We start from the raw sequence: 12,402 nt of genomic DNA, 5'->3' as shown, positions 1-12,402 counted from the left end.
ATTTTAATTCTCATCACACCAGGCGTGCACACAAACACGTGTATATATACACACCCTCGCAGTCCTTCAAGACAACAATAAGGGAAAAAACTCTGCACATTTCTCTCTATAAACAAAATCAAGAAAGAAAAAGTTGCTTAGTGCTTATAGTCTTTTTCATCAATCTTAGTGAAAGAAGAGAGTGTGATTTTGTCTGGTTTTCTCATTCGACTAAATTCATTTCAACTTCTTCAAGTTTTAACTGAGACAAAAAAAATTCAGACAGAAGAAGAAGAAGAAGAAGATGGGGGTTTCAGGCACTATGGAGTACTTGTCTGATCTTCTTAGCAGTGCTAAAAAGGGTAAGAAAATGAAGCAGACGAACACCGTCTCTCTCAAAGTCAGAATGGATTGTGAAGGCTGTGCACTTAAAGTCAAGAAGGCTCTCTCATCAGTAAAAGGTATCAACTTTCTAAACCTTCACCCTCTCATTTCACGTCTCGTAGTTTGGTACGGTGGAATAGACAGATCGTTTTGAATGACGAAAAATTAAAATTGCAGGCGCGAAATCCGTAGAGATCGACTTGAAGAACCAGAAGGCATCAGTGACTGGTATTGTTGATCCAAAGAAGGTGTTGAAGGCTGCCAAATCAACTGGAAAAAAAGCCGAGCCATGGCCATATGTGCCATACACAATGATAGCTCACCCTTATGTTGCTGGAGTTTATGACAAAAAGGCACCTCCAAATTTTGTTAGAAAAACTGATGATCCGGCCGTTGCCTCTCTTAATCCAGTTGAAGAACAGTACACACTCATGTTTAGTGATGAGAATCCGAATGCATGTTCTGTCATGTAATTAGAGTTAAACGTGGAATTAATGTTCTTAGTCTTTCTTTCTTTTGGTTAATTTCTTGTAAATCAGTTAAAGGTTTAAAGAATATATATGTATAAAGGTTCTACTTCTACTTCCATGAATTTAATGCCTAAGGGTGATGATTCTAAAATCATCCATATTTTATTATTTTTATCAACAATATTATCTATAATTAAACTATGGGCCGCGCTAGACCAAATTTGGGCCGAAAACCTCAATCCGCTCTGCGTGGAGGATTTGGACGTGGCCCAAAAAATAAACAATTCTACTTCACAACCTTTTATGCCCCAAAAAATTATGATCACAACAAGTATGGTGGAAAATGGTTGTACTATATGTACATAATGATTTATATAGTTTATATACACATGATGTAGTGATATATGATTGGATCAAAATTTCTTTATCCAGATAAAAATAATAATTTTTCCTCTCATTTTGACACTTCATATGTATATAAATTATTATGTAACTTCTTATGATTTTCCGTCCAAAATAGTAAATGGAGTGAAGACGGGAAACATAGTTTCGTCAATAATTTCCAAAATTTCTTTGAATATTTTTATATTTATGTTTTTTTATTTAAATTTTATTTTTCTATAAGTAATTATTAAAAATTTATGCAATAGTTATTAAAAAAAAAAGGAAGAGAGGGGGAGAGTGAGAGGAAAATTTCATAAGTAGGAGTTCAAGTATCACACATTTCAAAATCACAAAAATAAGTTTCAAACTTCAAAAATTAAATTTTTATTAAAATTTATTTATGATTTAATTAATCAATAATTTTGGTCACAAATTTATACAATTTGATCACAATTTAATTAGTCACTTATTATCTTTTGTTCACAAATTAGAAATTTTATGTCACAAATTATTTTACGATCACAATTCAAAAATTTTATAGATCACGGTTTGTTTATCGATCACAAATCAAAAAATTAATTAGTCAATTATTAATTTTTAGTCACAACTTATCAAATTTCTCGATCACAAATTAAAAATTTGATAATGATAGAACAACACTCTATAGGTATAGATTTTTATTTTTTTTTTACAAAATTCACACAGAAGAATACTTGACAAATTATCATTGAAAGATGATAAAAATACAAAAAGAAAGCAGCCGTACGGGTGCTGCGTAGTGCTACAGGTTCTTTTCTTCCTCGTATTTGCAGAAAAATTCATAATAATAATTAATTAATTAAGGAATGCAATCATGTACCTTTTGCGGTTTGTGGAAATCAAGAATTTTTTATGTTAGGCCTTATGACACGTATATCAATCAGTGACATGTACGAGAAAAATAATAAATTTCATATATCCAATTTAGGTACCTATATTATGGATATGGTCGGTTAATATGTAGCCAAAGTTAACATGAGATCTTCCTTTGTTTGGTCAATACAATTTGAGCCATTCTTTCCTTCCATGCCAATGCCAAATTTGCGCCAGGTATTTAGAAAGTGATATTTTCTCTTCTAATAAAATAGTTTAATTTAAATCTTTCGGAAATTAATTAACTAGCGTTTATGAATTTCTAAATGAATTATAAACTAAGCCCATGTTTGGCGTATTTAAAAATTTAATTTTAAGTGAATTTTAATAAAAAAAAAATTGATAAAACGTATGGTTGAACGATTGTGAATCTCATAAAATGTATGGTAAAAATTAATTGTTGACTCTCACTTAAATTTCTAACAAGTTTTTAATCTACATTTGGGGCTAACCATCAACATATGTTGTCTAAAATTTCGATAAAATATCATAATATTTATTTTTGTACTTCATAAATTATATGGGTAAATATAAAATCACTTTAATTAATATAATATGCTAATAATATCTCCAAATGAAATTTGAAAAATTTTCACTGTCTGGATCGCTGCCAACTGTCTAAGAAGCCATGATTTTATTCTTTATGACCCCTCTTCTTTTCCACACCCCACCGCCCCAATCAAACCAAAGACCAAACGATTTACAAGTGGACACATGCACGTAAACGTCAAACTTCAAAATTTCTCAGTTTTGCAAGTTATTAACTGATCCGTTAGAATTTTCATTCCCAAGTGGCCACTCGATCCACCCTCGATTTCTTTACTTTCCACGTGTCACAAGGATCTCCTGCAACTTGGCAGCAAAATGACGTTATCCGAATCTTAATCAAGAATCATGCAACCATTTTTTATGTAACCTTTTTTATCCAAAGGTTTCAAGGTCTCTTTCTAAGGTTTAATTAATTCATGGAGGAAGCTGGTTGTACAACACCTTCACTATGTTGTGGGGTCACGTCATTTTTTTATTGATATGGAACCTCGATGTGAGGGTGCTGTGGACCAAGCTATGTGCCATGTTGTGCACACAATTTGGTCCTTAATTTATTAACAGTCTTGACTCTTGACCTTTCGTGTTCCCTAAGTATGAAATTCTACTATAAAAAATGGGTTTTGTGATCCATAAACATTCAATTAGAGAATTTGTTATGGTTTTGTTAATCTGATATTGATAGACAGTCTGCATTTAAGGTCGTAACATTACTATACAAGTAATTTAGAAGAATGTTGAGAATTAGAGACCTAAGAACAATAAAATAGTAGAAAGAAAAAAATACACAATGCAAGATTTATAGATATTCGTTTGATTGTTATATTATATTATGTTCTGTTACTATAGTAGTTTACTATGATGAAAGTAAACAATGTTTAAGCCCCATACTTTAAAACTCTTTTTTTATCGAACTCATTTTCAACCAAACATTCTTCTTAAAAATTATTTTGCATATAAATCCTAAATCTTTTAATCACACGTTTGTCACAAAAATCACTTTTGTACAAAATCTATTATCAAAAGATGAAGCTCAAACAAGACTAACTTTATAAGAGAGAGACACACATTCTATCTTCTCTAACTTCTCTCTATTTTTTGTTGATAATTCGAAACCCTAATGACGACTCAGTAATTATGCCTCTATTTGGTACAACTTTTTTAGTTAAACTAAAATTTAAGTCAAAATTAATAACTAATCAAATTTTATGAAATTTACAACTTTTCTACCATACAATATTTCATTAATTTTTATCAAAATATATTAAAATTCTTATTTTTATTTGAACTAGGCACGTATTATAAGATAAATTAGAGTAAAATCGAAACGAAATTCTTAAACTATCCTTAAAAGAAATTTTGGTGGGGAACTCCCGTTCCAACTTCACGAAGACCTCACCGCAAAGGCGTATTGACTCTACAAAAAATAAGGTCCCCAACATAAAAATTAATCCCATGAGAAGTTTCTAGGCTTATTATGCCCCACTCCATTATTTGCAGATTATCCCCTTTGGTATTTTTTGCTCCCACAATTATGCCCTGAGGATTAAAATCAAATTTTTAATAAATTTTGATAAAAATAAATGAAATGTATGGTTAAAAAAATTATGGCTGTCATGAAATATATAGTTAAAATTAATTATTAAATTTAACTTTTAATAAAAAAAATAGATTTTTATTCTCATCACACCAGGCGTGCACACAAACACGTGTATATATACACACCCTGGCAGTCCTTCAAGACAACAATAAGGAAAAAACTCTCCACATTTTTCTCTATAAACAAAATCAAGAAAGAAAAGGTTGCTTAGTGCTTATAGTCTTTTTCATCAATCTTAGTGAAAGAAGAGAGTGTGATTTTGTCTGGTTTTCTCATTCGACTAAATTCATTTCAACTTCTTCAAGTTTTAACTGAGACAAAAAAAATTCAGACAGAAGAAGAAGAAGAAGATGGGGGTTTCAGGCACTATGGAGTACTTGTCTGATCTTCTTAGCAGTGCTAAAAAGGGTAAGAAAATGAAGCAGACGAACACTGTCTCTCTCAAAGTCAGAATGGATTGTGAAGGCTGTGCACTTAAAGTCAAGAAGGCTCTCTCATCAGTAAAAGGTATCAATAGTAATTATTAAAAATTTATGCAATAGTTATTAAAAAAAAAAGGAAGAGAGGGGGAGAGTGAGAGGAAAATTTCATAAGTAGGAGTTCAAGTATCACACATTTCAAAATCACAAAAATAAGTTTCAAACTTCAAAAATTAGATTTTTATTAAAATTTATTTATGATTTAATTAATCAATAATTTTGGTCACAAATTTATACAATTTGATCACAATTTAATTAGTCACTTATTATCTTTTGTTCACAAATTAGAAATTTTATGTCACAAATTATTTTACGATCACAATTCAAAAATTTTATAAATCACTGTTTGTTTATCGATCACAAATCAAAAAATTAATTAGTCAATTATTAATTTTTAGTCACAACTTATCACTCATGTTTAGTGATGAGAATCCGAATGCATGTTCTGTCATGTAATTAGAGTTAAACGTGGAATTAATGTTCTTAGTCTTTCTTTCTTTTGGTTAATTTCTTGTAAATCAGTTAAAGGTTTAAAGAATATATATGTATAAAGGTTCTACTTCTACTTCCATGAATTTAATGCCTAAGGGTGATGATTCTAAAGTCATCCATATTTTATTATTTTTATCAACAATATTATCTATAATTAAACTATGGGCCGGGCTAGACCAAATTTGGGCCGAAAACCTCAATCCGCTCTGCGTGGAGGATTTGGACGTGGCCCAAAAAATAAACAATTCTACTTCACAACCTTTTATGCCCTCCAGTTATTAGTCACAATCGACCAAATAATTGATCACAAACATCCAACCCCATCTCATCCTACCTGCTACTGACGCCACAACAATCATCATCAGTATCACCATTACCACCACCAGACCTTGCAAAATCACAATAGTCATCCAAGCACAAACAAACCACCGCCACCATTGCCACTCCAACATACAAAAACCAAACCAATGCCACAGCAAACCACCATCAGCACCTATAAACAATCCTAGCACATCTCAACATTGCACTACCACCACCATTGTAAAGCACCCGCCACAATCTCCACCACCATCACTGTCAACCACCGCACAATATATCGATTCAAAAAAAAAAGACGGGAAACATAGTTTCGTCAATAATTTCCAAAATTTCTTTGAATATTTTTATATTTATGTTTTTTTATTTAAATTTTATTTTTCTATAAGTAATTATTAAAAATTTATGCAATAGTTATTAAAAAAAAAGGGAGAGAGGGGGAGAGTGAGAGAGGAAAATTTCATAAGTAGGAGTTCAAGTATCACACATTTCAAAATCACAAAAATAAGTTTCAAACTTCAAAAATTAGATTTTTATTAAAATTTATTTATGATTTAATTAATCAATAATTTTGGTCACAAATTTATACAATTTGATCACAATTTAATTAGTCACTTATTATCTTTTGTTCACAAATTAGAAATTTTATGTCACAAATTATTTTACGATCACAATTCAAAAATTTTATAGATCACGGTTTGTTTATCGATCACAAATCAAAAAATTAATTAGTCAATTATTAATTTTTAGTCACAACTTATCAAATTTCTCGATCACAAATTAAAAATTTTATTGGTCACAGATTATTTTTTAGTCATAAATCAAAAATTTTACATGTCACAGATAATTTATTAATCACAAAATCAAAATTTTTATTGGTCACAACTCTTTTATTCATTGCAAATTATTGAATTAATTGGTAACGATTTTTTTGTCACAAGTTAATCAATTTTTAGTCATGGTCACAATTTTTAGGTCACATATTACAAATTAACCAGTTATTAGTCACAATCGACCAAATAATTGATCACAAACATCCAACCCCATCTCATCCTACCTGCTACTGACGCCACAACAATCATCATCAGTATCACCATTACCACCACCAGACCTTGCAAAATCACAATAGTCATCCAAGCACAAACAAACCACCGCCACCATTGCCACTCCAACATACAAAAACCAAACCAATGCCACATCAAACCACCATCAGCACCTATAAACAATCCTACCACATCTCAACACTGCACTACCACCACCATTGTAAAGCACCCGCCACAATCTCCACCACCATCACTGTCAACCACCGCACAATATATCGATTCAAAAAAAAAATTCCAACAAATCGAGGCTCGCATCACCCATGTCATCCCACAGTTGTGAGTCGATTTCCACCACCATATCTACATAATTGTACGCCACCGCCATAATTACACGTACCAACAATTACCACCACCTCCTCTTCCTCAAATCATCATCACCATCATACCACAACCACAAAAAAACCTTAAACTCGTTGCCATCACACCACCACCACCACTGTACCACTATAACCACCTGCCATCAACATCATACCAAACAAATAGATTGAATCGGCTGCGTGCAGTGATGCATCGTTACGACCAATACTACATGCAGCAATGTTACTGTATGCAATGCTAATGCTATTGCAAGCGACGCCTCGTTGCTATATTCCTTGCGCACGGTCACTAGTGAATAAATGGGTAATCGATACTAGAGATATTTTTAGAGTTGTTAGACAATTTGTTGTCTAACAACCCCCGGGTTATGATGTAACCCCGATTCTATTATCAATTGGTCTTGGTCATATGATTGATTAGTATATCGACACAATTATCGAGACAACCCAATCCACATTTTTATGGACCATTTGAAGCAACCTATTGTTAATAGTGTTGCTCACGGTTCGTCCCATTTCCTTGGAGGACTATGTTATTAATTTGAAGCCCATTATCTTTGAGTCGAGCCTTGTTTGGTCCACTAAATAACCCTAACATAACTTACCTTATTTGGTTATTTGCTTGGCTTATATTCTTGGCCTTCCTCTCGGCCTCCATATGAAGAATGCCCAACCTCTCTCTGTGACACTTTCCTCTCGGTTCCTTCTCTTCTCTATGACCTTTGTGGTTTATTTCAAGTGGGCATATTATTGTTCTTCATCTTGCCCAACTAATAGCAACCGGGAGTGGGGCGGTGTTGGTGGTGGTTTGGAGTTGTCTCAAATCGTTGGTGTCGCAATTTCTTGGTGAAACTGAGCCCGGTTTACCTTGGTGTTGACCGAAATTTGGCACATCTGGTATCAGAGCTGCAAATCATCTCCTCCGGCCAAAAATCCACCAAAATGGCGGCGGGTCTCGCGATTTCTCAAATGGTGGCGGCCGAATTTGAAATTGTCAATTCCGACCAAACGCGACCTCTGTTGGACGAACGGAGGCCGGACCCATAACCAGCAGGTGGAGGCGCCTCCGGTGGTGAGGCGCGTGGGGCGGCGCGTGAAGGACTGCCTGCACAGTATTTTCGTGCCATTTCACTCATTTTGATTTTCTGAACATACTAGTGTGTTTGGTTTAGTATTTTAGGTTGTGCAGAAAAGATTGGACGATTTTGCCCCTACCTTTAATCTGCATTTGTTGCTGATCAGAATTGCTATATTTGCTTAATCTTTAGGGCGAATAGTGGTGGCCCTAAAGCAGCAAATTCGCATCTCTCTCGATTATACGGACTCAGACACGTCCGCTTTGGTAAATTGGCTTAACCCGTTAAATTTTCAACATTAGCGTGTCACCGTGTGGGGTGACAATAGGTTGGGATTGTCATTGCTTGTGCTAGAATTAGAATTACGTGCTCTTGATTGTTTTGATTGAGTATTTGTTTTTGGGTTAAAATCAGTTTTGTAATTCTTAGTGATCTAATTACTGTGAGACTAGTTATCTGCTAGACGTATTTTTTGCTGCATTATTATTTCTGCTGCTTACTTATTCCGTTAGAAATATCGTGACCTTACCCGTTAAAACATTCCCTTGATCTAAGACCGCGAGTCTTACGAAACCCTGGAAATCTAAAACGATGCATATTATCTGTGACCCTAGGACTACTTTGTGTGGTTTGATTGTAGTTTGTGCATTTTTTGACTGTTGTATAAAGATGACAACTCACAATTTGATTTGAGAATTTTTAATGGAAATGGTGACTTTGCTATTTGGCAACAAAAAATGAAAGGCATTTTAGTCCAACAAAAGGTTTCAAAGGCCATTGAAGGCAATTTTTCAACTGATTTTTCACAAGAACAAAGAGAAGAAGCAGATGAGCTTGTTTATACCTCAATCATTTTACACTTGTCTGACGTCGTTTTAAGAAAGGTGGGTCTGAAAACCACTAAAGAACTTTGGAAAAAATTAGAAGACTTGTATTTGCTTAAGTCGACACCGAATAAATTTTACTTGCTCGAACGTTTTTTCAGTTTCAAAATGGATCCTTCAAAGGATCTTGATGACAATTTAGACGTGTTTAACAAATTGGTGCAAGATATAGTTAATTGTGATGAGACAGTGTCCGAAACTTATAAGGCTATAATTTTGCTCAATGCAATTCCTGATTCTTATAAGGAAGTTAAGAACGCCATTAAGTATGGTAGAGACATGTTGACACCTGAAATTCTCATAGATTCCCTTAGATGTAAAGAAATGAAAATTAAGGTTGAAAAACATGATAAGAGGAACAGTGAGGTACATATGATGCAGGGTAGAACTCAATTTAGGCAAAATAGTCATGATGGATATCAAACTAGTGGCGAGTCAAGTGGTAATGGATGGAAAAAGAAGAGCAAAGGTAGGTCTAGATCAAAATCTAAGACTAAGGCAAGAAAATACTATGGGTGTGAAAACATAGGGTATTTTATAAAATATTGTCATAAGGAGAAGGGTAAGCTAAAGGTTAAGGAGAGAGATGAGGTCAATGTGTTAGCATCTACCTCCGATATAAATGGTGGTGAGGTCTATATGATTACAAGTCCCGTTGCATACACCGCTGAATTAAATCTAACTGCTAATTCCCGCATATATGAGTGGATACTTGACTCTGGTGCATCTTTTCATGTGACGTCTGAAAAGAATTGGTTTTATAAGTTGCATGAATCTAATGTTGGGCATGTTGTGCTGTGTGATAACTTTGCCTATACTATTGCTAAAATTAGTAACATAAACGTAAAATTTGATATACTGTATGCAATGCTAATGCTATTGCAAGCGACGCCTCGTTGCTATATTCCCTGCGCACGGTCACTAGTGAATAAATGGGTAATCGATACTAGAGATATTTTTAGAGTTGTTAGGCAATTATTTGTCAAACAACCCCTCGGGCTAGATGTAACCCCAATTTTATTATCAATCGGCCTTGGTCATATGATTGATTAGTATATCGACACAATTATCGAGACAACCCAATCCACATTTTTGTGGACCGTTCGAAGCAACATATTGTTACTAGTGTTGCTCACGGTTCGTCCCATTTCCTTGGAGGGCTATGTTATTAATTTGAAGCCCATTATCTTTGAGTCGAGCCTATTCCCTGCGCACGGTCACTAGTGAATAAATGGGTAATCGATACTAGAGATATTTTTAGAGTTGTTAGGCAATTATTTGTCAAACAACCCCTCGAGCTAGATGTAACCCCGATTTTATTATCAATCGGCCTTGATCATATGATTGATTAGTATATCGACACAATTATCGAGACAACCCAATCCACATTTTTGTGGACCGTTCGAAGCAACATATTGTTACTAGTGTTGCTCACGGTTCGTCCCATTTCCTTGGAGGGCTATGTTATTAATTTGAAGCCCATTATCTTTGAGTCGAGCCTTGTTCGGTCCACTAAATAACCCTAACATAACTTACCTTGTTTGGTTATTTGCTTGGCTTATATTCTTGGCCTTCCTCTCAACCTCCATATGAAGAATGCCCAACCTCTCTATGTGACACTCTCCTCTCGCTTCCTTCTCTTCTCTGTGACCTTTGTGGTTTATTTCAGGTGGGCATATTATTATTCTTCATCTTGCCCAACTAATAGCAATCGGAAGTAGGGCGGTGTTGGTGGTGGTTTGGAGTTGTCTCAACCCGTTGGTGTCGCGATTTCTTGGTGAAACTGAGCCCGGGTTACCTTGGTGTTGACCGGAATTTGGCACTAAAAGAGAGATGAGGGCAACGTGAGTATAATTTTTAGGAAAAAGGGAGATTTGAGATTTGGGCGAAAATAATTTAGAGAGAGAAAGGACAAGATATTTTAGGATGAAAATTGTATATTTAATATTTAATTTTTAAATATGAAATATCTTATTTGAAATGTGAAACTCACACTGCCTAAAAATTATACTCACACCGCCCTCATCTCTCTAAAAATATCTCCGATGCCGATCAACCGCTTCCATAATCTCCGGCGTCAATCAACAGCTTCCATCGTCTTCGATGTCGATTACCCATTCATTCACTGGTGATAGTGTGCAAGGAGTACAGCAGCGAGACGTCACTTGCAATATAATCGACATTGCTGCACTTGCTGCGTGTAGCGTCGAGCGTAACGGTGCATCGTCGTATGCAGCTGGTGCGATCTATTTGTTTGGTGTAGTGTTGATGGCAGGCGATTATAGTGGTACAGTGGTGATGGTAGCGGGTTTTGAGGGTTTTTTTTCTTTTTTTTTTTTCGATTGTAGTATAATGGTGATGTTGGATTTGTTGAGGAGGAGGTGATGGTGGTTGTTAGTACCTGTAGTTGTGGCCGTGGTGTAGGTGGTGTCGTGGCGACGGCGTGCAATTATGTAGATGTGGTGGTGGAAATCGACTCACGATTGTGGATGGCATGGGTGATAGAAGCCTCGATTTTTTGGAAGTTTTTTGTTATTAAATCGATTTATTGTGCGGTAGTAGACAGTAATGGTGGCGACGGTTGTGGCAGGTGCTTTACAGTGATGGGGGCAGTGCACTGTTGGGATGTGCTTGTATTGTTACAGGTGGTGATGGTGGTTGGCAATGGCATTTGTTTGGTTTTGGTATATTGGAGTGGCAATGGTGGCGGTGGTTTGTTGGTGATTGGATGACGTTGCGACAATTTTTTGGTGTTTGGGCGACTATTGTGGTTTTGCGAGGTTTGGTGGTGGTAATGGTGATAGTGATGGTGGTTGTTGTGGCGACGGTGGTTGATGGGATGAGATGAGATTGTATGCTTGTGATAAATTATTTGGTCGATTGTAACTAATAATTGGTTATTTTGTAATATGTGACCTAAAATTATAACCGTGACTAATAATTGATTAAGTTGTAATCGAAAAAAATCGTTATCAATTAATCCAATAATTTGCAATGAATAAAAGAGTTGTGACCAATAAAAGTTTGGATTCTGTGATCGATAAATAATATGTAACCTATAAAATTTTTGATTTGTTACTAAAAAATAATTCGACCTATAAAATTTTTGATTTGTGATCGAAAAATAAGTTATGACCAATAATTTGATAAGTTGTGACTAAAAATTAATCAATGACTAATTAATTTTTTGATTTGTGATCGATAAACAAATTGAAACCTATAAAATTTTTGAATTGTGACTGTAAAATAATTTCTAATATAAATTTTCTAATTTGTGACCAAAAATAATAAGTGATTAATTAAATTGTTAATTCGTGACCATATTGAATAGATTTGTGACCTAAATATATTTAATTAATAAATAAATAAACTAATTAAATCATAAATAAATTTTAATAAAAATCTAATTTTTGAAGTTTGAAATTTATTTTCTTAATTTTGAAATGTGTGACACTTGACTA

At 34.4% G+C, this 12,402-nt stretch overlaps 1 protein-coding gene across 1 annotated transcript; it reads left to right on the top strand.

Annotated features, from left to right (window-relative positions):
• The first annotated feature begins 283 nt into the window (after positions 1 to 283).
• Positions 284 to 949, top strand: LOC111408892 (heavy metal-associated isoprenylated plant protein 24-like). Its single transcript, XM_023038721.1, has 2 exons — positions 284 to 440; positions 541 to 949. Exons 1-2 carry the CDS (start codon positions 284 to 286, stop codon positions 834 to 836), a joined length of 453 nt encoding a protein of 150 aa, XP_022894489.1. The 3' UTR covers positions 837 to 949.
• Positions 950 to 12,402: the final 11,453 nt, after the last annotated feature.

Source organism: Olea europaea, chromosome 14 (assembly GCF_002742605.1).
Source record: "Olea europaea var. sylvestris chromosome 14, O_europaea_v1, whole genome shotgun sequence".
Taxonomy (NCBI): Eukaryota; Viridiplantae; Streptophyta; class Magnoliopsida; order Lamiales; family Oleaceae; genus Olea; species Olea europaea.
The sequence above is the reverse complement of the archived record's forward strand: the minus strand, read 5'-3'. Positions and strand labels throughout refer to the sequence as shown.